The 27,605-nt window shown below is 38.1% G+C and overlaps 1 protein-coding gene across 34 annotated transcripts in view; it reads left to right on the forward strand.

The window, feature by feature from the left end:
- Positions 1 to 27,605, forward strand: part of RIMS2 (regulating synaptic membrane exocytosis 2) — a gene marked incomplete at its 5' end in the record, with an annotated part of 372,013 nt that overhangs the window by 198,545 nt on the left and 145,863 nt on the right. For 20 of the 34 annotated variants that reach the window (XM_079984115.1, XM_079984122.1, XM_079984101.1 and 17 more), the window contains 6 exons: positions 7,632 to 7,762; positions 10,962 to 11,133; positions 12,012 to 12,165; positions 17,732 to 17,800; positions 23,898 to 24,054; positions 26,931 to 27,047. In XM_079984115.1, coding sequence (XP_079840241.1) covers positions 7,632 to 7,762; positions 10,962 to 11,133; positions 12,012 to 12,165; positions 17,732 to 17,800; positions 23,898 to 24,054; positions 26,931 to 27,047 — 800 coding nt within the window. Of the gene's footprint in view, positions 1 to 4,826; positions 4,875 to 7,631; positions 7,763 to 10,961; positions 11,134 to 12,011; positions 12,166 to 14,917; positions 14,945 to 17,731; positions 17,801 to 23,897; positions 24,055 to 26,930; positions 27,048 to 27,605 lie in introns of all 34 variants that reach the window. The other 14 variants (XM_079984113.1, XM_079984104.1, XM_079984114.1 and 11 more) reach the window with 3 other exon arrangements.

Consider the following 27,605-nt stretch of genomic DNA (forward strand, 5'->3'; position numbering starts at 1 on the left):
CATGAAGCCAAATCAGAGTGAGTGCAGGAACAGAAGGTAGTGATCCTACCCTTATTCTGATGTCTTATGACAGAAATATTGAATAAAACAACACCCAGCGGAGCAAAATATAACTTCTGCCAGGATCCAACAATGGAAAGAGTAACCTCTGCTGTTAGGACCATATGAACAGGCAACAGGGGTAGCAAAAAAATGCATTGCGAGCAGTTTTGTAAAACCTTTCATTCCTCCCAAGTCCCTGTTCTATACCAAAGAATATTCTAAAGTTCCTTTGGCGCACCTCTAGCTTACACTGAATAAAACTATTGGAATCAGTTTTTATTCTGGGGAAGTGGCCTTACTGATACTGTTGGTTTGTCTTCTGCAGTAGGTTTGGGTGCACTGCAGACTGAAATTAGTTGTGGCCTTGGTCTAGGATTTTTGCCCTGATGTTGATGTTGTCCACTCGGACTTTTTGATACCTTTTAACAGTGTTGATATTGAAATATCAACATCTTGATGTTGAGACCTGCCAAGTGGTTTTCATTAAATGATTAGTTCGAGTCGGCCCTAGCAGAAATGTCTCTAAAGGTTGCAGGGGGTGGTTGCTCATCTCTTCAGAGGAATTTGCCGTATGAAGTACTGCAGGAGTCCATCTTGCTCATCCTACTGTTCAGCTGGGGAAATCTTGCATAATATGGAAGTGGAGTCAATATTTAGATGACTCACAACTCTGCATTCTTTTTCATCTGACCCATATGCTGCAGTTGTATTCAGCAACCACAAATGAACTGTGCACTGTTCCCTTAAGTACAAGTGAGTCACTGGATTCCCTCTTCCTTCCTTGTGGTTCAGGCAAAAACTTGCTCTAGGCCATCATTAAGAACCTTGCAAGGGAGATATATAAACAAAGTTTTAAATAACTGTAACAGTTAAATTATCAATACGTGTGGAGCAATTCTGTTATGAAGGCTCAACCTGAAAACACAGATGGTGGATAGACAATCTTTTAGCTCCAAGTGGTTCTTTGACACATATGCTGTTCATCTATAATGACTGACATAAAAAGTGGTGAAAACAACTTTGTCACCCATTGGCAGCCATCAAAAATCTGAGGAATAAGGGGTGGCCGGGGGGGGGGTGTTCATGTAGATAAGCTTAATAGAAACTAAAGCCAGAAACACAGGAATGACAGAAATACTCATATTTTGATTTCTTATTATCTGGGCTTGTATTATTGCTTTGCATACTCTTGGATATCTCATGATACTTAAAACTACAATATTGGAAAAGGGTCTTTTCAATAATTTAGTCTGATAAGGCAGCTTTCTGTAACCTTGGGGATTAGACTGTTGTTCCATTTGGCACTGACTTTTAAAACTGTTCAGAAATTGTAGTGAACACAGTATGTGATGACTTCCTAACTGTGAAGTGCTTATCTGGAAGCACATTACTGTAGTCTCCTGGAAGAAATGTACACCTCTGGTTTTGTTTTTAAAAGCTGACATTGCTTCAGCTATATACACACTTAATAGAGCAATTCTGCGCTCTGTTCTACTGTCATAACCTCCTAAAACTGAGCCAATTCTGTACTATTGTGTGAGATCCTGTCCGTAAGTGTGGAATTTCTTCCTGACATTTTTCAAAAGGCAAACTTTCAGTGACCAGAATTAATCTCGAGATGCTGGTGTTGTGGTGATGATTATTGTGGTTTGAAGGGATTATATTGTTTAATTAGTTGATTAGATTCAAATACTTATTCTTACATATTTATTTATTTATTTATTTATTTATTGGATACATTGGCTCATTTTGAATCTTTGCAGAAGTGTGAGGAAAAACAATCAGTAAAGAAGAAAATATTCATAATGATTTAAAATTATATAACTGCTCTGTAATGTCAGAAGAGCTACTAGCAATGTACTGATCTCCAAGAAACGGACAGAAATGTATTTTTGGTTTGCTAGCATAAGCAATAGTTATGAAAAATATTTGCCTTATCATGAAGTCAAAAAGAATTCAGATGGGGCTCTGATTAGGACTAGAGCTAATCCTATTCAGAATACTTTTGTACAGTTTATTTACCAGCGTATGCATTTTACAACAAAATGTAAAATCCATTTGGTCATGTATTTTATTATTTACTTCACAACATTTATGCACTCTTGACTGTAATGAAACTTTAAACCATTTCAAAGCATGTTTGTTTCTCTGTTGGTACAACTAAATTACTTTGGGGTTTATCCACACACACAGGCTATGTAAATAGACTAACATTCCTCAAATATACTCAGTATAAGCTGATTCTTCTTTTTGATGTTGATATAGCACATTTTGAAGGACAACTAATTAGCAAGTGTAGCAAAACAACCTTTATTAGTGAGATCTGCAATGTATCTTGAGTGTTGTGAACCGCCCTGTGATCTTCAGATAAAGTGCGGTATACAAATTTAAATAGTAACCATCATCATCTGCATCCAAGAAAGAAGCTTAAATTGAAACCAGTTTTTCTGGTCAGGCAGAGGGCAAAAGGAGATGAATTAAGAAGCATTTAATTGAGTTAGAAGTACAGTCCTGATATTATTTTGGGAATAAGGATGCTTACCATGAAAAAGGCAGCAAGTCACAGGCTGCTCCGAAAGAAGCCCTTCCTTGGAGTGCAAAGACCAGAACCACTATGAGCCAGTTGATAGGTGCACATTGACTTGGAAATGTGTGGAATTTTCTCCTTGCAGACAGATTATCTGCACACTCTTCAGGGACCCAGTGAATGAGCATAATTGCTGATTCTTCACATTATCCACCCAGCTTACATTCTATTCCCCATAATATATGCACTTTGTATTGCTTTTTACACTTTTATTATAGGACATTTTAGGAATTTTGGAAATTGAAGAGCAAAATAGAAATGCTTTAAGTAAAATAAAACATTTCCCAGCTGTACTGACCCACAACATTTTACCGGGAGATGCTAGGGTAATTTTGCCTGTGAAACATGCAACCATTGACCCACACTGCCCTCACTTGTGGTTGAGCAGCTAAATATTGGCTTGGCTGCCTCCCAATGCCGTGGATGGGAAGTGGGGAAACTGCTACGACAGCAGAGGGGTCCATTCTTTTGACATAACACATTGAGGCTCACATGCTCCTGGTATCCTTTGGTCAACTGTAAATAAAATGGCCAGCTGTTGCTCAGACGAGAAGCAAATGAAAGTAAGGATGTGGTGTTAGAGGTCACACTCCAGAACATTGCCACACGGGTGACAAACTGCCCATTAAAAATGGGCTAGCTATACCAGCAATGACTGTGGGTGTATAACAGGTTGTTTTTAGTCATTAGATTTTGTATCAGATGGGTAAATCTGGATTTAACCAATAAAAAGTACAGACTGGCATTTCGAGCATGATAATGTTGTGTGGATAGTGCAAAAAAGTGTGCATGAGTAGCACTGATTCTGCTGTAAACTCGCCTGGAAGCACCCCAACAGTGCTTGCTTTTCTGTTTGTCCCCACAATGCTTACTCAACTTGTAAACTTTATTTTAAAAGAAAATTTAAATATTGTTATGCTCTCTCCTATGAAATGCAGCATATTTTCGAAGAGTATATATTCACAGCTATATTTACCACTATTGTATGATTTTCTTTTCAACCAGATACCTATATTGCCACTTTCCACTTTAGCATTGGTTTATTTTTAAGCTCAAGATGCAGGGAAACCCTGGTTTTAAAATCCATGCAATCTGTGGTTGCTCAGTGCTAGAGAAAATGCATTCTGTATCATCTCAGGAGTAGTCTTATGTTACTTCTTCAGACATTGAAAATCTTAACATTAGCTGTGCTTTGCCCCTAATTATGATAAGCTTGGAGTAGTATAGCTTTATTTTAGAAATGCTAAGTGCTTACAACAAACACAGTCCCCCGCCCATTACCATTGACTGAAACCATAAAGAAAAACGTTGATGAGAAATGATGAGATATATGGTCTTAGATCTGCTAATGAATTGCATCTATGTCTCTGATATATCATTTTATACTGGTTATTATGGGCGGATTCACCTAACGAGTCCTGTGCAAGAGCTTCTACTTGTGTAAGAGGGCTTCCCCTCATTCCGCCCTCCTGTGGCCCCTCAAATTGCCTTGGGGGGTTGAGATAATCCTGAGAACAGCATCGGGGAAGAGGGGGGGTCATTATGTCTGGCAAGCAGATATGCTGGGGCAGGTGGAATGTTTGTAATTGTGGCATGTTGAATTCCACTCAGTTTTTCTTATAGTGCGATCCTGAGCATGTCTACTCAGAACTAAATCCCATTGGTCCAATGGGAATTACTCCCAGATGAGTGTGTATAGGATTGTAACCTTAGTTTTTTATACCTTAAGTTAATGGTGGGGAACCTGTGATCCACCAGATGTTGTTGTATCCCTGACTGCTAGCTATGCTGCCAGTGGCTGATGAGAGTCCGACAACATCTGGAGGGAACACAGGTTCCCACCACTGTCTTAACTTATTATAACCGACATTGCACACAGACAAATGTCTCCCTCTTCTAAATAAGGCAGCTTTTAACGCAAGCCACTCACTATGTGAAACAGGTTGTGTTATTTCTTATTCAGTTGAAAGTATGATTGGTGGAGGAACATACATGAATTTTAGTTTTTTAATAATGCAATTGCAGATTTAATTTATGCACTGCATATTTAACAGTTCTCATTAGATAAACATGTTTGTGGTGTAAAGCAGTGTTTTATTAAAGTTGTGTGTCCTTGTTTTACTTTTGGTCTTTTAGTTTCCAGCGTGTTGTCTTTTTGGTTTTGTTTTATTGCTTTTTCTTTAATTTTGCTTACCAGAGCCAAAGCCTTAGTAGAAGAACAGCGCCTTTTGTTCCTAGGGTTCAGGTAAAGGCTTCATCTGCCTGACAGAAACTAAAGTTGTGTTCCCCTCTCCTACGTTTTGTTTGACTTGGAAAATGCATAGTAGGGAAATGTCACAGTTTGTTCCATTTTCCCATTTTAATTTTAATGTGTTGCTTCAAACCATATTAACAAATTTCATATTGTCTTGTGAGCAACTTGAAACTGCATGGTGATTAGAATACTGTACTAAACTAAAATTTAAAGAGACAACTAGTTTTTAGTTTTACTTTTTTTCTATATCTAATTAAACAAGCACAGATTTCAGCAATGATAATAACTGTGTGTTGCATAAATTACATACCTTGAACTAGAATTAGTTGATCTTATGCTTTGGATGTTTGGCCTCATTGTATCAAGGTTGGTGTCTCTTTAAATCACACATTTTCATTACAAAATTTCCTTTTTTGCATTTTCCAAATGACAGTAGTTCCCTGAGCAGAAGACGGGCAAATAAATTTGTACCTTGTCTAAGGAATGTGTACCTTGCTTGCATTTTGACACATTAATTGAAATATTAAAAACAAAAATGATTACAAAATAATTTCCCATTACTACTAGGGATGATTATATTCTGATCTTATTTGGGTACAAGTTGTTTGCCTTTTTTCATTAGGAATCCCTTAAGGTACTGTAGATTAACCCAACTGTAGGTTGTAAGAATGTCATAATGCTTATCTTGCTTTGCTGCATGCTTACCATTTTATTTATATTTTTTGTATAGAGAACATTACCTGCTTTTGTTATAAAATATTTTTGTGGAAATGCTCATCATTTGTATAAATGCTGTATAAGCTTATTCTTTTCATGCTCTTTTCACTGCTTAAGAAAATATAAAAATTGAAAGTTCAGAGTTACATGAATTATAGTTTTTGTTATTGTTTAGAAAGGAAAGCACTTATTATTTTAAAAGATAACCACATGAAACAGGCCACAGAGAACTTAATGGGAGACAGAGAGTCAAATCTACATGCAAATCCTAATGCGTTCTCAATTCTATGGCTAGCATTAAGCCTCATAACATTCTCAGAATTTATTATGTCACTAAAATGCAAAATTATTATTTCAGAATAAAAATAAGGGCATGTTTTTGCAAACATTTTCATAACAGAATTTTTGTTAATTTGTGCTGGGTGGACAGTATGGGGGAATGCTAAGATGTATCTTAATCAAGATGTACTGTATTCAGACAACTGTTCCAGTTCAGCTCCTGCAAGCTCCTGCTCCCTAACTAAAATCCCGATCGAAGGAAAAGAATCTTCAAAAATAATGGGTGATATCTAGTGTTGCATGAATAGATTTCCACTTGCTCAATGGCACTTCCCCTCCCTTTCCTCCAAAAATCTACTCCAGAGAATTGAGACAAACCCTGGAGCAGATTTTGTTAGCAAGGAGAGGAAGTCCCTTTGTGTAATGCAAAGTCTTTTGCTCAATTGGGTGGACATCATTAGATTTCTCCCTTCTGTATATTATCTAGCCAGCATTGACAATATCGTTCAAATCAGACTACATCTCAGCAGTATGGATATCCTATCTGCATTGAAATAGAAATCAAGAAACCAATATAGCATTTTCTTGGTTTTCTACAAATGTAAACGCTCTTAGTCGGTTATAACTTCCTAAAATTATTGCTACATTTAAAGGTATATCTAAATGAATTAGCATTGTTTTGAGTAAATACGAAATGGCATGGCCCTGACAAGGTGGCCAGTCTTTCTTTGCAAAGAGTGTGGGCCACAGCTCAGCACTATGGAGAAAGTTCCTGCTTCCATCAAAACGAAGCAAATGGCAAATGACATGTGAGAATAATAATCATAGATCACCAGATGATAGCCTCAGTCTTAAATACCTCCGTTCTGTCATCTCCCCATTCTATTGGTTAGTTTTTTTCAGGAATTGTAAGCTATTCCAAATCTAGGAGATGAATTTGTTTTATAAAGATTGAAATAAAAAAGGCTGAGTGAATGCCATATTGCCTTTAAGTACCTAGCAGTTCGAAAGCACCTCCGGGTGCAAGTAGATAAATAGGGACCGCTTAACAGCGGGAAGGTAAACGGCGTTTCCGTGTGCGGCTCTGGCTCTGGCTCTGGCTCTGGCCAGAGCAGTGATGTCACGCTGGCCACGTGACCCGGAAGTGTCTCCGGACAGCGCTGGCCCCTGGCCTCTTAAGTGAGATGGGCGCACAACCCCAGAGTCTGTCAAGACTGGCCCGTACGGGCAGGGGTACCTTTACCTTTACCTTTTTTACAGTGCAGAGTTGAAGTAGTAAGTTGGTTGCTATATACTTGCATGTAGAAGACTTCTGTAAACTGAATGTAAAATGCCTTAACAGGTCAATTACTGTAATGTGAACAGGTCTGTAGTGTACACAACTTTATTTCATGGTCTTTCTACATATACTAATCAAAATCTGAAGTAGTCTTTCATGAATTCATATTGCATATAAAAATGTTAGGATATCTGTTGCTCCACACATGCACATCTACAGCATATACATAACAAAAGTAAACAATTTTGCATATTTTTACATATGTAATGTAGTGCTAAACAGATTATACATACAAAATAAATTTCATCACATTTATCATTTTGGGCCTTAAGGCTACAAATTAGAATGCCATGAAGTTACCTATACTGTAATAGTAAAACAGATACAGTGGAAGTCTAAAAGTTACATTTGCTTTTAAGGATAACTGTATTATTAAAGAAGTAGATTGACTAATTTATAATTTCTCTTTACAGATAAAACTGTGGTATGACAAGGTTGGTCACCAGTTGATAGTCACAATATTGGGTGCAAAGGATCTTCCTTCAAGGGAAGATGGGAGGCCGAGGAATCCCTATGTTAAGATTTACTTTCTTCCTGACAGAAGGTAGGATGAAAAAAAAAGGCTTAACTACTTTAAATTAAATTTCTGTGAAAAAATAGTAATGTTTGGTAACTAGTATTGATCATAATATCTCAGTTACTGTATTTTTGTGAGAGAAGAAATCCCAGACAAGGAGCACACCTGATCAGATATCTGAGGAAGTTGTAAGGGTTAGCTTCCTTGCAGGGAAAAATAAATGATGGTCTTATTAATGATGGTCAATAAATTTTGAAACTTTTAAGCAGGAGAAAATAAATAATATCACACAGAATGATGTGCCTATTCAGATTACCATTGTTTATTTAAGTCATAATAACTATGCTTTTCTCAGACATTTGAGAAAGGAATGTTGACTGTGGTGGTAGCTTGTAGTAATCCTAGTTAACCCAATAAACAATCTTATATATTTCCATAACCCTTAATGAGAATTTGTGAGTGGATGTTGAGAGTTACAGAGATATTTTACAGGGTCTTTAGTGGCAGAAAAATATGATGATTCAGAACAACCCCACACTGTCCTACAGGCTTTCTAGATTGGTAAAGGCTGCACCTGCACACTGCCCTCCTAGTGCAGTTAGACATGTGAGTGGCAGAATGACTGCAAGTGGCCTACTGCTTGTTTTTCTTCAGCAAGCACAAGACCATGTCTACTATCTGACCTTGAAGTCATCGAAGAAGTTTGAGCAGATGGCCTGTTTGACAATCTTTGTTATGGATCCAGAGCTGAAGCAGTGGGGAGAAAGTGGAGTCCCTTTGGCCTTGAACCCGCTGCAAGAGTCGGAGCACCTTGGATTTGGCAGTGCTTTTTGCTAAATCCCAAGAGAAACTTCATCAAGAGAAATAAATTGTGGCAGGAGGGGGAGAGATGCCAAATCTTAGTAATTCCCTATTTATATAACCATCAGTTGATCAACCTCTTTATTATGGTCAGTGATCAGTAAAAAAATAACTTTGTATAACTGCATTAACTGTAGTAGGGATTAATCTAACCAGCCCTGCCACTGAAAGCCCTGTGTAAGAACTTCTGCCCTGAAATTGTATCTGGAGAGAGTCAGAATGACCCCTTGAACAGCATGCGGTGTGGGAGGACAGGGAGAATCATTCTAGTGGCTAAGCAGAGATGTTTGTGCAAATGGAAAAAATGGAAGAGCACAGTGTCACTTAGATGTTTTCCTGCTTTGCTTTGCTTTGCATGTGATTTCAGTTTTTTAGAACTATCCATATTTCTCGGAACATGCAATTTTCAACCAACTATGAATTCTTATAACTATCCAAATTAGGCATTTTAAACATGAGACAAAATTATGACATTTTGTTTTTGAATCTTGTGGTAATTTTGATACTAGTTTGCAACATGCTGTCAGTGTTCATATAACCCCCCTCCAAAATATATTTTAAAAGTGGGCCAGTTAAAAGGCACTGCTATATCTTTATCAGAAAGCGTTTTTTCCAAGCAATTTACCATCTGTAGGTGTATCATATACGTATACTATGTATGTATAGAAGAAATGCAGTTTGTTTATTATTAATTATTAAGACAGTGCCAGAATGTACATACTTTGAAATTATAGTGCCGCATGTTTCCTTTTTATAATTTTCACAGTTGTTGCTTTTCTTTTAAGGCAAATAGTGTAGATGTTTTCCTTTAATTACTCTGGGTGTTTCCTTTCAAGTTCAAAACTAAAAGTAGCTTGTTCTATTGAATTTGTTTTCTTCTAACAGTGAAGCAGTCTCTCCCCTGCCTCCCCCACCCCCGGAAGAATAAGCTTAGTAGGCAAAAATAAATCTCTTTTATATGGAAAAATAACCTGCTAGAAATAAAGTGCAATTAAACAACTCAAGCATTTAATTAGGTGAGGCTGTGAAGTTCTGACTAAACAAATTATACAGGAGAAACTTGTCCAATATAACCTAGTTCAATTCTCCAAAGTAAACAAATCTTTAGTGTCTAAAATAAAGTCATTAAGGCTACATTAAAAAATCCACATATTCCAAAGGAGTTTAGTGATAATAAGAGAGCTACTCTGAAGTAAGTTGTTAGATTCTGTCATTGGGTAAGATCCAGAGAGCCAGTTCTTTTATCAACTTAGATTAAGTTGTGCCAGTGATAATAAACCTTGTCTTGAGCTGCTGTTTTAAAAATAAACTTAGCAGAAGTTTATACATAGGTGTATTAGCAATTTCAGTAGGGAAGAACCATGTTCATCTCTTACAATAATACTAAAAGAGTGTTCTGTGGCTCCTTAAAGACTAACTGCATTTTATTTGGACTTACGCATGAAAGTTTACTCTGCAATAATGTTGTAAGCCACTTTGGGCACAGTTCTGTGGAAAATTAGCCTACAAATAAGGAGATAAAGATGAGCATGTTCATTGTGTAAACAACTAGACCAAGGATTGGATCCAAAGGACTGCACACTAGTTTTGCATACCTGGATTTCTCCAGTGGATTTTGCACTGGATTTCTCAAAAAGCACTCCCAAGTGCCAAATGGCAAACCATTTTTGGAACTGGAATGTTAATTGTTTCTAGTATGTCACCTGAGACTGCTGCTTCAAGAAACAAGTAAAATAATGTCATTAGATATGTGTAAAAAAGCTATTTGGATACTGGCCTGTGCCTGAAATATGAAGCTAACACTAGAATCCTATGCAGTATTAAATTAACAGCACAGTCATATACAGTCCTGCACACTAGGGCAGCCAATGTGCTGCCCTCCAAATATTACTGGACTCAACTTCCATCACCTTTGACCATTGGCTATGCTGTTTGGACATACTGGGATTTGGAATCTGAAAACATCTGGAGGGCTACCCTGCACACTGGGTTGCATTAAGTGTTAGTCATATTCAGAGTAGTCCCAATGAAATTAATAGGCATGACTAACATAGGTACCAGTACATTAATTTCAGTGGATTTACTCTCATTTATTTGGCTAGAACCCACGGGGGTAAGCCCCATTGAATACTCAAAGGATTTCAGCCTAAAAGCATTACTTCAGACAATATAAGGAACATGCCTACATAAATAAAAGTATTGGGGCCTTGTGAGCATTCATTTGTATTTGCTGTATATATTTGCAAAGAAGTTTCTGAAGGCAAGTCTCAAGCAAGCCTTTGTAATCTTCTTCTGGCAGCCATTTGTTTTATAAATCACATATTCAATGGAATAGCAACACTTAATCTATACTTCTCAATTCCAGTGATAAGAACAAAAGAAGAACAAAAACAGTAAAGAAAACATTGGAGCCCAAATGGAACCAAACATTCATTTATTCTCCAGTTCATCGGAGAGAATTTCGAGAACGAATGTTGGAAATTACTCTTTGGGACCAAGCACGTGTTCGTGAGGAAGAAAGTGAATTTTTAGGAGAGGTATTCAAAGCATTTTAAGTAGACTATTAAGAGTTGTTGAGGGGGGGGGGATCAAAAATATATTTAATGTAATTTTTGTTGGGCAGAGTAACCCTGTGGGTTTGTTGACATAAACAGCCACTGAGATTTCTTCTCCTGTTCTGCATTTCTGTGAACTTCTGCTCTGTTCTGTGGTCCTGTGTTATGTTGTCATGGGTAGTTTTATATTATTTAATGTAAAATGTACTTGTTTTTAATTATGATTGCAGGGTCCAGGTTGGTTTGTATGGGGAGGGACGGTTCTTGAGGTATTGCGTTCCTGAGCCATTTAAGGCTTTATAGGTCAAAACCAGCATTTTGAATTGGGCCCCAAAACTAATTGGCAGCCAGGGCAGTCAGGCCAGGATTGGCGTAATATGCTCAAACCATCATGCCCCAGTGAGCAATCTGGCTGCCAAATTCTACACCAGCTGAAGTTCCCAAGCCATCTACAGAGTCAGCTCTACATATAATGCATTGCAGTAATCTAACCAGAAACTCAATTTACTTTCTAAGCCAGAGAATAATTTATTGAGAATATAGTGCTCAATTTGTAATTAAGTTCAGTTTTTGAGCTAGATAAATACAATTTTTGGCAACATCAGTAATCCTCATCTAGTTGGGGTAATTTGAGGATAGGTTGCACTTTTAGTCACATTTACTCTTTCTAACCTAAACACATTTTTACTGCATTGTTCCTCGTATTGATTTCTAATACAGAGATTTGTTATGAAACTAAAGTGGCCATTAAATTTTCACGATATGCTGGAAATATGTGACTACAACGTAATGTAGACTTTATGAAACATTTATGGTGCAAGTGGTGCTTTGCACTGTGACATGTTTTATTCTCTTTTTAGATTCTAATTGAATTAGAAACAGCACTGCTGGATGATGAGCCTCATTGGTACAAACTTCAGACACATGATGTCTCCTCATTGCCACTTCCCCACCCTTCACCGTATTTGCCACGCCGACAGCTTCATGGAGAGAGTCCCACGCGAAGGTTGCAAAGTAGGTTTTCTGTTCTATTAAAGGCATATTCATTTCTATGTGGAATACAGTGAAAAACCAGCATCTGTAAATATTGATCTTTTCTTGATTTCAGTATTTTTACTGAATTTTATTGATGGAGTGTCATACTTATATTAAGAAACATCATGCTTGCCTCCCCTGGTTTCTTTTCCTTCTCATAGCCATACAATCATGTATTAAAAATGTTGATATAATGCATTTCGTATATCATTCATTAGCCTTTGCAACAGCTAATACGCACTTCATAATGGTGATTATATATAATTTGAGGATTCATGCACAAACATCTGCAGGAGAATAGAATGCTTCAAATCATGATATGCTGAAATTTGATTACTAAACAGACTTTTAATCTACCTCTAATGCAACTTTCCTAAATGAGACTTCTGCTTCTATATGTGATTTCCTCACACACAAATTGAGCAGAATGAGGAAGTGAAATCCTCAAGTGATACAGTGAATTATACTACCTCAGACTGCAGGGGTATGAGTCACATTTTTGAATCTGCCCCCATATAAACAAAGTTCTATGCAAAAATTACTCTTGACTGTTTACAAGTCCCCCCCCCTTTTTTTTTTACATGGGGACCAATAAAATGTGATCGTCACCTGCATATTTGATATGTTCTATTCTACCATCTCAGGACTTTACAGTTCATTGACTACATCATTCTGTTGCATGTGTAGAAAAGGCCAAAAAAAAAAAAACCCCTAAAAAACAACAAGAAAACTTGCAACTTCAAGGAGTTCAGTACAAAACTAACCTGAGACAGATTATACTTCACCTCCCAAAGCCTGATGAACAGGGCACATCTTCCTCCTAAAAGTATAATTTTGAGATGAGATGCACCTCAGTGGATAGGTAGTTTCAAAATGTTGGAATTGCTAAAGTATTAGACATGGTATTGAGATGGAACCCCATGTTACAAGGCAGCAGCAACAAAATAGCAGTTGCTTGCAACAAACTGGGGAGGGTTTCATATGAAATCATAGAATTGTAGAGTTGGAAGGGATGTTGCATGTAAGTTTCCTCGAAACATCTGGCTGACCACTGTTGGAAACAGAATGCTAAACTAGCTAGATCTTTGGCCAAAGCAAAAGAATGATATACATTATTTCTTCTTCATATGTCCACATATTTTTTCTCTTATATGAAATTGGTGTTTTGGGCATGTTTTGTTAATTTGCATGTTTGAATGGTTTCTGCGCAGGTTTATGACTATAATTTGTATTGTAATGCACGGATAAGTTATTTGAGGCTGCCATCCTATGCACACTTATTTGGGAGGAAATCACATTGAATTTGGGGAACTTTTGAGAAAACATGCACAGCATATACATAGGATTTGAACAGTAAATCAGAAAGAATGTTAAAGGGCTGTTAAAGTTAAAACAAAACTGTGAAGATAGGTAGGATGAATAGGGAAAGGGGAAGCCCTCTCTCTGCTCATGGTCAAAGAAGCAGAGACAGATGTCCGCAGATTTTAATGAACTATGTCAGCTGGGGAATGGAGTCTGAAATCAACATATCTAAAGGCTTTGCAACCTTTCTGTTCTTTTAAGGGTCCTATTCCTGTGACAGCTATATGATTCCCAGAAAGTAACAGGGGTAGCTTATTGCAAATAAAATTCATGTGGGACAGCCCTGTTAGAAAACTTCAGTTGCTTTAAATAGATTGCTGGTTGGGACTAGGCCTATGGAAAACATTACCAGCATTTCTGTAGGCTGCTGCATTGATTTTCAGCTCATTTCTAAGAATGATTCAAGGTGTTGGACTTCAACTTCAAAGTGCTAGATGTCTTGAGATTGAGTACCTTGAGGCCTGCCTGCTCTAGTATAAACTTTCAAAACAACAAGGGCCTTCTTAGGTTCCTCCTGCCTTCAGAGATAAGGCGGGTATTGATTGGAAGTAGAGTCCTTTCAGTTTTAGGATCCTAACTTTGTCACGTCCTCTCCAGGGGGACTTGCCCAGGACTGATCTTGATGTGTTTTTGGTGTCATAAGAGGAGAACCGTAGCTAGGTGATCTTGCGCTCCTGGCAGAAACGCCCAGATTGTGCCCCCTAGCCACAGACAAATTAGCTCTTCTTTCCACCTCTCCTGCAACCCCCCCCCATTCAATTCACCCCCTATTTAAAACCATTTCTTATGAGGCAATAATCAATATTTATATTTATGGACATATTTTGTAGCTGATTTTGCACCCCCACCCACCCCCATCGCCTGCGCTCCTGGCAGGGGCCCACCTCACCACCCCCTAGCTACGGTCCTCCATAAGAGGCATAAGTCTCTTAAACTGTCATCATTGTGGTTTTCCACTATGAGGAATTTTGTGGCTGTCCTAACCCTGACCCTGCTTGGTGGTGTAGCTTGAGGATAGGATTACATTGTTCGTTAGAATATGTTGAAAATAATATCATAATAGTTGCCGGAATAGCATTTGTGGTTCAGTTTGCAGGAACTATTGTATTCTGGTTTGTATGGATTTAAAAAACAAACTCACTCTTAGGCTGCAGTTCTAAATACACTTAATGCAGTGTAAGCCTCATTGAACACAGTGAGATTGCAATCTAAGAAAAACATGCATAGGATTGTAGTGTAAAGATTTAACTAGCTGTTCCACATAAAACTGTTATCCAAAACTAAGTTGCCAGATGATACACATGCCTGTTGCATGTCAAGTCCTCATGTATTTGTTTCTGATATCACTTCATTTTAACATTTTTTCCAGATAAAGGCATTTATTCATATAATTCAGGTAAATTATGAGCATGCTGTGTATTGCTTGCTTCATATACACCATTTATTTTGTTGATAAAATGCTTCTGCTGCTTGTTGTGCACCAGTTCAACTGCTGTGGGTTTCTTATTCTGCTTTTCAGAGATAGGCCCTTGCCCTTGCGTTATTTCTAATTTTAGTTGCTTAGTATTATAAGCATTTGCTGAAAAAATCCAATGTTTTTCTGGACTGTTTATTTGTTTTGTCGCCATGTGAAGGTGTATATAATAATATTAGTAGATTTGTTGAATCTGGTATACAGTTTGTGAGGTGAGACAGCCATCAGTGATATTCAACTATGTTTTACTTAGAGCAGACCTGCTGAAATTAATGGACCCAACTTACTGATATCCATTAATTTCAATGGGTCTACTCTGAGCAAAATCTGGTTGAATGCCATCCCATATTAAAAGGTTTTGACAATGAAGTGCTGAAGTAAAAGCGAAAAAATAACTTCAGTATTTTGGAATTCACAAGAAACGTGATATTGTATTATATTGGTTAGAACAAAACTGGAATACCATAACCAGGTTTAATTCACATAATTGACAAAGGTAATGCATCCATGGTTCCTGTTAAAAGTACCACCACCACCACAACAAAAGGCTGACCCTACCAAGAGAAATAAGGTGGGATGGGCAGGCTGCTAAGCGATGGGAGTACAGAGCATTTCTCGATTTTTCTCAGCTTCATTTGTTTCTTGCCCACTGAAGGGTGAGAGAGAGAAGGGTTTGTCCCCTAGAATATCTTCCTTCACAAATCCTCATGGTAAGCGAAACTTACTGCATAAGTTGTCATAAGGCAAATAGTACAAAAATGAAACAGGTTGAATCTTGTACAGCAGCTGGTATCATTAATTTTTAGCAATATTCTTTCATAAAAAAGCCCAGATCCTTTGCATAAAAGTTGATTCATGACTGGTTAATCAGTATTTTTCTTCTAAAAATCACTATTCTCATTTTTTATTTGGCACTGTCAATGTCAAAAATACAATTGTGGCAGTCCACTCACACAACAGCTAGTCTGTTCATCAGAACCTTGTTAGCATAGCACAAGAGCCAATTCTAATGGGTTTTTGATGCTTGCAAATCATGTTGTGCAAACACTATTCTTCTTCTTCTTAGTGAGAGATAAGTTGGTGTGCTACTGCTTGCACAATGATGTCAACTTTCAAGCTTGTGCTAACATTATATTGGATCTTACCCTTTTCCTTTACAGCTAGGTTTTCCGTTTACATTTAGTGGATCTTAATTCTACTTTTAAAAATAGTTGTCGTCTTTTCCAACTCTGTGCCATGTGCACACTTTATGTGCAAACTCTCCGTTAATGCAACTCATTAACAATGTTGAACAACAATAAGGCCCAGCAACAATACTTCTGAGACTTGAGTTTATATGGTTTCTCAATTGCACCATCCATTCGTAGTATTTCAGTGTTCAATTTTTACAAGCTGATACCAGTAATTTGATACCACTAATTTATGCCAAGATCTTTCGGTCAGTGTTCTCTAGCTCAAACTTTGAGGTAAAACCAATCCAAAAGTCTTGCTAATGACAGACTACATTGCATTTACTACTTTTATCTTTAGTCACAGAAGAAAATCAAATTGTTTTGATTTTGTTTGCTTTTGCTAGCCATTAATTTTCTTTTCTTTTTAGGGGCTTACAAAAGGGTTGCTTTAAAATTAGTACAAATAACTGCAGAATGCTGGTTCTGTAGTCTGTCTTCCTTTTGTGCTTTGAGAAATTATAAGTAGGATGTTCGTTCTTCAGATATTTTAGCTCTTGTTTCTGCTCTATGAATGCTTAAGTATTTCTTATTCTTAATGTGGATCCTATAGCATGTTGTATAATTCATCAGCTGAGTTACATACCAATTCAAATGCAGCACGTTCAGTTCATGAATTCAGCCTCAGAATATCAATCATATAAAACTGGTTGCCCGTTCTTTGTGTTTTCCATTTCCAATAGCTTTTATGTTATACCCAAAGTATTGAGCTCTATTTGTACACTGAATACAGAACAGTTGTGCTGTCAAAACAAAGGCAAGGTATTTAAGTGGAAGGATGTGTTTATTGAGGTCATGTTGTGTTTCAGTGTACAGTGAATAACAGTACCCTTGCTCCTTGCAAAAATGGAAGAAGCAGAGGAGCTTATTCTGTGCTACCTGTTGCTTAATTTCACTACATTTAGAAAATACACAACAGCTGAGGGAGATAAACTTCTCTACTGTATATGAAATATACAAGTTCAATATCATCAGTTTGACTATCTTTACTAGCTTGTTCAGCTTTATGATTTAGTCCTTTCATATCTTATTTGTATACTCATTGAGGGCTAAAGTGACCCCTCCTGTCCAATAGGATTATTTTATTGTTGACAAATAGGTTAAATGTGGTTGTAAACTGTTGAACAATATCTGCCTGCTGTTGTGTAAGAAACCGAGAAGTGGGTAAGCATATTTAAAATTAAACCAGAGTCTCAATTTTTTCTTACGTGACCTACTGTTAAGGTCTAATAATAGACTTTGGGCTAGCTTTTGCTGATGAAGCTCTAGTTATTTTGGTAAGTATTGTGATCACTCCATTAACATATAAAATACTGCTTTTCTCTGCTTTTCACAGCTATAATTTGTTTTATAGGAGACAAAAGCATACATGGAAAGCTATTGAGCCTTGTTAACAATGATCAGCAAGCCTTAATAAATGTAGTACTCATTTAATAGAACGGCTATAATTAATCCTATGATCCTCTCTTTCTTTTGGCAGGGTCCAAACGAATAAGTGATAGTGAAGTCTCAGACTATGATTGCGATGATGGAATAGGAGTAGTGTCAGGTAACAAATTTATAAGATTTTAACACTGAAAAAGTTTATATTTATAATTTGTCATATAAGTTGATTGACTTACTCTTTCATTGTTGTGTTTTAATTAAAAATCTTCCTGCTTGTTTAGACATGCCATGAGGTAACTTGGCATGCTAGTGGGATCTGGAATCCCAACAGAAGTGTTGAACAGGCAGAAATGTTAATTCCTTCTAAGGAGTGTAGGTATTATATGGCATGTTTTACTTCAAGCTGCTTTTTCTGTCCCCTCCTCCTCCTCTACTCTTCTGGCATGTAAATAGTTTAACACTTTGAAATATAGGAAGGCACAACTCTGCTATCTTATGCAGGAACCCCAACAGCAAGTACAGCTACAAACTAAATATGCTATCCACAGTGGTTGTAGGCAGCTCATCATAACTGCTGTCATCCCCTGTTGGGATTTTGTTAGCTTCACTTTTGCCTGAGCTTTGTTAAGTACATCATAGAGAGATATAGTTATTTGGCAAAAGAACATTTTATTGTTAGCAGTTCCTTTAGAGCATATTTAGTAAGCAGATGTTACATCCATTCTGGATTTTAGTAGCATGTTTAAAGCAGATCAGTTTATAGGACCTAGGCACACTGCACAAATGGTCTCTAAATCATCATGTTAAAAGAATGGGAAGTACCTATTCATCGTTCCTTTTTGTCATAAAACAGAGTGCTAGTTCCAGAATCAGTCTCAAATTGGGTTCATGTAGTACAGTGACCATATCTGCAATTCATTCTCACTAACAGTAGCATATTGTCATGAAATGGGAAACTGGACAGCTTTTACCCTGTTAGTGTCAAATAGCTGTGCCATATTTTGATATGCATTATCATCCATAAGGAGGAAATGTGTGTATGACATTCAGTCCAGAAGATGACAGCTCAGAAGAAAATACCCATGAAAGCTTAGAGGTGAGAGCTCTTCTAGGAAATAGTTTAGGATGTTTAGGATGAGGGATTTTACACAGTACTGATTGGCATGTGTTAGTTTTTTTATACTTTATTTGTTTGAAAAACCCATCTAGTTTGTACCCATCTAGTTTGTATTTCTTAGCAAATATTACATAAAGAAATATTCTGTCAGTGCAAACCACATTCAATTCAATATCTTTGTGCCAGGAGAGCACTTTGAAGATAAAGAGTTTCTTTGTAGAGATGCTGACAAACATTTGTTTCCTCGTTGTTCCTTCTTTCTGTGCTGGAATTTCTCAGCTTGCTTCCAGACCTCTGGAATCTAAATAGCCTTCTGTTGATGGGTGGGTAGTCTACCATGCCCTCGCCAGATGACTCCTCCTCCAAGAATGATCTGGCGAAATATTTGGAGCCCTCAGATACCTAGGGATAGCCCAGAACAGCAATTGAGGACGAGCCAGGACTCTCAAGGGAAACTGGCAAGAATCCCTTTCTACAGAGAGGGACCTCAGCATCTGAAGCAGAGACAGAACAAGCCCTGGGAATGGCGGAGCTTCAAGAGGCAGACTGACACCCCCACAGTCAGGAGTGTTTTGTTGCAGAAGGGGACTCCTAGTGAGTAAAGGACTATTCAGGAGCAGCCCTCCTCATGAGGAGGACTCTTTGCAGAAACCTCTGAGAGGCTGCAGCTGAGCCCAGGGTGCGGTTCTGACAACTCTGGCTTTGAAGCCTCCATGCAAGGCTGGTAGAGCTGCTGGAACAATAGCTTGTTGACAGCACTGTGTCTTGTACTTGATCTTCTGCTTACCTTGACCTCTGACTGCCACTCAGCTTGCCTCATTCCTGATTAGAACCACTGTGCACCTGGAACTGGACATTGGTGTTGTCTGTGCTCATTATAGCCTTGGTTATCTGAAAGGTTCCCTGCAACCTAAAACCTGTATAGGGCAGGGCACAGTCTCCCTTTCCCCAGTCCTATTTGTTTGGGGGTGGTTTTTTTTGGGGGGGGGTGTTGGGAAGGGGGTGACTTTTCATGGGGACCATGCCATGGGGTGAAGTGAGATAAATACCCCTTCTCACTGTAGTCCCAATTATTGTTGGGATTCCTCAAGGGAGTAATTTAGGGGGTGGGGGAGATTTAAAGGCCTATGCTATGTGAAAAGGGGAGGTTTAAAAGTGATGGATTGACTTCTAGAGTGGTGGCACATGCCATAAGGCAAGGGTAGGCAATATTGTGTTCTCCAAATGTTGTTGGAGACTCCAGCTCCCTTATTTGTGATCATTGGCCATGATCATTGATCATTCCCCATAGAGCATGTCCTTGGGGATCCTGCCATCTTCCATTCTGTGAATATGACCAAGCCAGCATAGACATCACTGAGACAGGAGTGTGAACATGCTGGGAATGTGGGATTGGGACAGCACATCTTTGTTTGGGGCTCTGTCCTGCAAATCATCTTGACGCAGCACACATGGAAGGAATTGAGGTGTTCTTCCTGGCAGGTTTAAGTTGTCCATGACTCACTTCAATAAAGCAGTGTGCTCAACATGTAAGCCTTGTAGACCTTCATCTTGGTATTGGTTGTTAGCATCACATTCTCCCATACTCTTTTGGAGAGACGAGCCATTATCGTGGCTGCCTTGCCAATATGATTGTCCAGTTCAGTGTCGATGAAGAGGTTGCTGGTTATGGTGGAACCCATAACCAAAATTGTCTACCATCTCAAGCATATGATCACCAATGCTGATGCACAGAGCCCATGTGTTGATGAGACTCTGTAGTACTTCCTTGGAGTGCCATAAATTAAACGTGAAAGAAGGAGGTGAACAAGATAATAATAGAGCTTTGAAATGTTTTCTTTCTTTCCTCCCCCCCTCCCCCCCCCGTCTACTTTAAAATGTTGGAATATAGTTCAGGATGTTTTGCTATGCAGGAAACAATTGCTTCACCAGATTGCGCCTTATACAAGTGAGTGCTTGTCTGCTGGGCTATTCCCATGTTAATTCACCACTGCTGTGTCAGATCCTTACCCACCTCACATTAGAGTACCCAGATTTAGCAGAAGCATTTGGGGCCGAGACAGGTTTGCAGAATTACATGTGGCAGGGAGAGACAATGCTTGACTCTTTGCCTGACTGATGCTTCTCTACTCCAAATCACTCTTCAAAGCTATATTTCCAGTTTGCAATCCCATGGCAGGAGAAGTGGCTTGAGTGAGGCAATATGGAACAGGGAAGCAGTATTTCCTGCTACTTTTCTGCTCCAAATTGCCCCCACCTAAAGCGCTTTTGTTTGTAATGTATCACTGGACTGGCAGTTTCCAAAATCAATTCTTAACAGCTACTGAGAACCTATAAATTTAGTAAGACTGCTGTAAATCTGTTCCTTCTGCTAAAGGTAATGGATATGGTTACTGCCCTGCAAATAATTTTGCTGATTCTTATGCCTTAGATGTATTAAGTTGCATTTTTACAGGCTGAAGCTCTCTTAAGGCTGTCTCATGGTTTTTCTGTCTTCCCTTGTCTCTGTAATAGCTCCCTGTATAATATAATCAGCACATTGAATGGGCATATTTTCAACCTCCCCTAGCCTTCCAGATTTTTAATTAAGATACTAAGTGTTAGCAGCGCTAATGGGCTCCCCCATGGAATGAGTGAAAATGCATTATGAGCATATTAGCTGTAACATACCACAAATTAGTATTTTCCAAGTGAGGGATCACTTTATTTTAAACCTGATAAATGAAAATTTGAATTCATACTTTACTGTAACCTCCATAAATTCCTCCCCCCCCCCATATTTTTTATGTTGACTATTGAATGTTTAGTTTAATTGTCATAGTGGATACTGATGTACAGGAAATTAAATGATTCAAAATAAGTGAGACAATACCGTTTATTGGAACAATCTCTGTTGGCAAAGGCTGATGTATGGGGCTAGGAATATGTCATCTTGCCACCCATCTTAACGGTAATTCTGTGATGTCATGGAATGTTCAGTGGCATTTAAACTGCAGAGTTAATTAAACTTTTAACAGTACTGTACAATGTTCATGAACAGCCCAGCTTTTATTTAAAAAGTGAAAGTTTGGTTGGGATTAAAACCACTCAGAATTATAGGGACAGGAAGAACTGTGTTTAAATATGCTGAGGACTGCAGAACTATATGGGGGAAGAGCAAGTGTAATAGAGAAATTATAGGACCAGTAGGCCTAAGTCATGGTGGCTAAGGAAGGGACAAAATATGCAAAGGGAGCCTGCGGAAAAGATAAAGAATGAGGAAAGGAGAAAATTATTTTAAAACTCAGACAGAACATAAGCACCAAAGCCACATGTTGTTGGCAAAAGTGGAGGAGATGCATATAGAAATTCCATTAGGGAATATTTTTGGGAGTCACTGTGGCTCAAGAAAACAGGACAAAAGTCAGCAGTGGGCTGAACAAGGTTTTGTTTGGTTGTTTGTTTGTTTTAAAGAAAAGTTTGACATAGAGTTGAAATGAGAGCCAATAAGAATGCCGGGCTATGGAAAATCTTTGAACATGGTGTAAAGAGCAGGACCCCTCAAATATCTGAATTGGGGCTTGGTCTGGAGTTAGGGATGAGGAGTGAAGTTGCCAAATTTGCTGACAATACCAGATTATTCAGGGTAATAAAAACAAAAGGGGGTTATGAAAAGCTCCAAAAGAATATTTGCAAAGTTGCTGGCCTGGTCTCCTTGGCAACACTTCCCCCAGGTGGGATTGGACAACTGACTGAGGTAGGCGGAGACCCCCAGGTATCCCCCGGGGGGAAGGCAAAGCCAAGCCTATGCTGTTGGGGCCGCTCCAGATCTAGGGGGTGCATGCGTCCACGCAAAGGCCGCCCCCCATTTAAGCGGGGAGCGGTCATTAAAAAAGCAAATGTAGTTCATTGAAAGTGTAAAGAGAAGCATATTGGGGCAAAAATTCCCAAAACATGGGGTTTGAGCTGGCCGTGGCTGATGAGGAAAGAGACGTTGGGATTATGGGGGATAGCACAATTGACACATCAACACAGTGAGCGGCAGCTGTGAAAAGGCGAGTTAGGGAACAACATATCAAAAGGTTTAAAAATAAAACTGCTAATATTGTTATGCCTTTATACGAGTCTATATTATGACCATACTTGTAAAACTGAGGTTGCTACATCTCAACAAGGTTATTGTGGAGTTGGGAAAGGTGCAGAATCAAGGGGCTGGAGCAAGTCCTCTATAAGAAGTGTTATTTTATTTCCTTGCTTATTTAAGGCATTTACACCCTACCCTTTAGCCAAAAAGTCTTCCAGAGTGGCCACTCTCAGATTTACAAACTAAAAAGCTATGACACACAAGGAGCAGGAATGGGAGGGAGGCTGGGAAAAGCAAGGTCAAGAACAAGTTCTTACAACTTTTGAGAGTTTTTAGTTTAGAAAAAACTAACAGAAAAACTAAAAAGATTTTAGAGAGTTTTAGTTTAGTTTAGTTTAGTTTAGTTTAGAAAAAGAGCAAGTAAGGGGCATGGGGCAAACAAGTTGGATAGCGATAAGATTTTCTGCCTTTCTCAAAGTACTAGAATCCAGAGTTAGACAATGAACCTGAATGATGGGGGATTCAGGACAGACAAAGGGAAATATTTATTCTTAGAGTACATAGTTAAACTATGGAATTTCCTACCACAGGATGTAATGATGGCCACTAACTTTGATGTCGTTAAAATGGTTTAGAGAAATTAATGGAGAATATCAACGGCTACTGGTTTTTCTGATATTCCAGGAACAAAGGCAGCATACCTCTGAATATTTTCACTGGGGAACATTAGTAGGAGAGTGCTATTACCCTTGTCCTGCTTTGGGGCTCCCCATAGGTGCTTGGTAGGTCACTGTGTGAAACAGGGTGTTGAACTAGATGTCCCTTTGGCTTTCATTATGCCCTTATGAGTGTCTTTACTTTTGGCAGCACATGTGAAGCACTGTGAGCAATTTGAAAAGTGGTGTATAAATTCTACCTGTAATTATTTTTTAAAATTTGGCAGCGTTATATATTACGACGTCTTTTCTCCAGGGTGCAACTTTTCTGCCATCTGTACAAATCTAACAAAACAGAAAAAGTGAAATGTCACCATACCTGTACCGTTAGTTCAGCTCTCTCAACCTTCCCTCCCGCTCCCAGATTACCGACATAATGGGCGAGATCTTCAAAGCTCAACACTATCAGTGCCAGAACAAGTGATGTCATCCAATCACTGCTCTCAGTCAGGGTCCCCTCACCGTGGAGACAGTATAGGAAGGACAAGATCCTGGTCTCCCAGTGTCCCTCCTCTACAAAGGTAAATTATTATAATGATTTAGGCTTGGGTTTGTTGGTTGGTTGGTTGGTTTGAATATGACATGAAATTATGTAGATACTAAAATTATTCCTTTAAACTCAAGATAATGGGTGAGAGAAAATGAAAATTCAATTGCTTTTCTGTAGTAACACAGATATTTTTGCTTATAGTAATGGACTTATTAATAATTTACCTCTTGTTTTGTCACTGATCTTTGTAAATGACTAGTCATACAATGTAATTCTTTCCATTCAGAGCAAGAATGATTGCTCCTTCATTTATATCTCTGCAATCCAAGCAAAACAAAACCAAAACCTCTCTGTGGTGTTTTTTCCTAAGAAAACACCCTTGCTAGCAACTGATGTAGTAACTATTGAGCTTTATACAGATTATGTATTGTACTAATTTGCCATCCTACGCTGCCTATATGGGTTCATATCCCAATGAAACTGATGAAATAATATTTTCCCCCAACTGTTAGATATGGTATGACTTTTGCAATATTAGCATTAAAAATGCCACTTGAATTCTGTTCAGCAAAGAAAGGCCTTATGCTTATGTAAAAATCTTCAGCTCATTGATGTAAAATATAGATTTAGGACAGTCTGTTCCAGCTTAGAGCAATGGTGTAGTTAGGAGTTTCATATTGATATTAGCCTCTATTATTTATCCATTTTTAAGCCTAGTTTTTTATGTTATGTATAAAATTATTGTAACTTTTTCTTGAAAGCTTATAGCAATATTTCATTTGGAAAAGAATAACTTGTGTTGGAATATTAATAACCTGTAGAACCACCAGTGGCTGGTTATCTTGATAGACTTCCTTACCTACCCTAGCATCCATTGTCCCTGTCATGGAATATTAGATATGGTTAAGGTGGAAGATTTCTGCTCATTGAACATACAAGCTAGAAAATAAGTTCTTTATTGAGGACCATGATCACAACCATTTTTTATTAGTATAAATCAATCTATCATAACATGGACACTGATACTTTTCTCTCTCTCTACCTAACAATAAAAATAGCGAAAGATACAAATAGTCAGTTACTCATAATTTACTGAGACTTGTAATTATATATCAGCAACTGGAAGCTTGCAAAATCACATTCAACAGAATCACATTCAGTCACATTCAACAGAAAATAATGTTTGTATGTTAAAGAATTTATTCTTAATTCCCCGCAGATCATACTAGCAACACTAAATGTTAATAGACACAAGAAACTAGAGTGCAGTCTTAATTATTTATTAGACTTACTTATGCCCTTCTTTTGAATCAAATTCAGGTCCCAAACCACCTTAAAAAGGTATCATATAATTAGCAGAGTTTCCCAAACTTGTGTCTCTAGCTATTTTTGGACTACAATTCCCATCATCACTGACCATTGGACCTGCTAGCTAGGGTTGATGGGAGTTGAAGTCGAAAAACAGCTGGAGACCCAAGTTTGGGAAACCCTGAGAGATTTGTCTATGGGATGTAGATGGAAGAGTCTCTTCTGGGTATCTGAACTTATCTTCATTGTTCTAAGCAAAACCACCCCAAATTTTGTGTGAAACTTTCCCCCTAAAACTTTCTGTGATACAGCAGCTAAGTTAATATATGGAGAGACTTCTGTACCCTGCCTCTTTGACCATAGATTCCACAGCCACATTTAGTTAGATTAAGAAGTACAGTATCTGAATGAGTTATTTTTTCCTGTACATGGGCAAACTGGATGCTAGTGTTATGGGGGGTATCAGGAAAAAGTGACAAAGTATCCAAATTTACAGGACTGCTTCTGCTCAAGGCTTAAGCCGTTCTTAGTAATCAGCCATGATCTGAGAACACATAATGCAACCACCTTGTTATTGCTAAGCAAGTCTGGTCAGAGCTTTAGTAGGAGACTCCCACACCAAAAGGTAGCAGCAGACATGAGTTCCTTATTTGTGGTCCATTGTGAACCTGGAAATTCCCCCTTCTGACAATGAGATCTCAATGACTTAGTTGACTTAGTTTAGCTTTTCCTTATCTCTATTCCGAATGTCTTGGATGCCTACAGGGCTGTTTTTTTCATATGCTTCCTCAGTGTGTACCCTGAGTATTTAGAAATTGCTTCCTTAATTTGGGATGGCCGTGGTTATTGTTTAAACTGACAGGCATTTAACCACCTGTCATTGCTAAAGGAGAGAAAGATAATATGAAAAGCTGAGTGTTGTGTACTCCTCTTAAAAATATCCAGCATAAGGAAAACATCTAAATCATATTTTGTATAATTCAAATAAAATAATACACTTAGTACTGGTGCAGATGCAACACTGGCAGTTTTAATCATGGCTAAGCGATCAGAAGCCAGCCACAGGATTGCGCATTCCTTCCCTTCCTGCCTTAACCATGGTCAAGAAATGGACAATAACTAATAAGTCTCCAGGATTTCAGGTTTAATAAGTGTTTGGTTGGCAAATGATGGTTATTTTGCATAAATACTTCCAATTTGCACACTTTTGTTTGAAATGGAATGTTAATTATGTAGATTTCACATTTTGTTTTTAGATGGCATTGGCTAAGTGACGTGCAGTAAAATTAAATATTGCAGTGAATTGTTTGTGGATCATGACAGAGGGGGTGAAAATATTCCTGGAGCAGATTTCCCACCTCTCCCCTACCTTGAGTCTTATTTTTTCTTCTTCAATTTTTTTTCCCCTCAGCGAGAAGGCAGTACATGCCAGTTTTTATATAAGATGTATGCATAGGCAACCAATCCTATCCGCTTTGAACAGATTTTTTCAGAGTCAAGGATGTTAAAGGTTACAGCTAACATTTTCATTAACAGGGCTCATTTTAAAGAGAACTGCTCATTTCCGCCTTCATGACATTGATGGTTTTGTTTCTTCAGTAGGAATGTGGAACAGGGGTCTCGAGGGACCCGATCTACTCCTGCACATTACAATACCATGAACCGAATGGATAGACATCGAATAATGGATGACCACAACTCCCCAGACAGAGAGAGGTAGATATTCAGATGTAAAAGAGTAAACAATGGAAACAATCATAATACATTTTAGACAAAACAGAATCAATTCAGATTGATATTTAAGCCTCAGCACCTCCACTTTACAAAAGTGAAATAGTTAAATTTGCCTAATGCTATTTCCTGCTATTATTATTCTGTATTACATATAAATAGTCCCATAGTTTGCATCTACCGGTCAGGAAAGCTTGAAGAAAGCATGCAAGAAGAACATTTTAGCCAAATAATTTAATCAATTCTATGGGCCTTTTATTTTACCTTTGACAATAATCACATGTTAGAATGAAAACTTGGATTTATTTATTGTATTGGTAGAGAGTAGAAATATCCAAGGATTTCCCAGTTTGATTATTATAAAGCTACACTTGGTTGTTGTGCAAACACCCCTTCCATGCACAAATGGATGGGTTTTGCTTTTTAAAAAGGTGTTCACTCTTTACCAGCTCCCAGTGTCAGAACTCTGCTTCCATGAAACTTCAAAGAAACCTCTAGCTCAGGCGCCCCCAAACTCGGCCTTCCAGATGTTTTGGGACTACA

Source organism: Podarcis cretensis (genome assembly GCF_951804945.1).
Source record: "Podarcis cretensis genome assembly, chromosome: 7".
NCBI classification, from domain to species: Eukaryota; Metazoa; Chordata; class Lepidosauria; order Squamata; family Lacertidae; genus Podarcis; species Podarcis cretensis.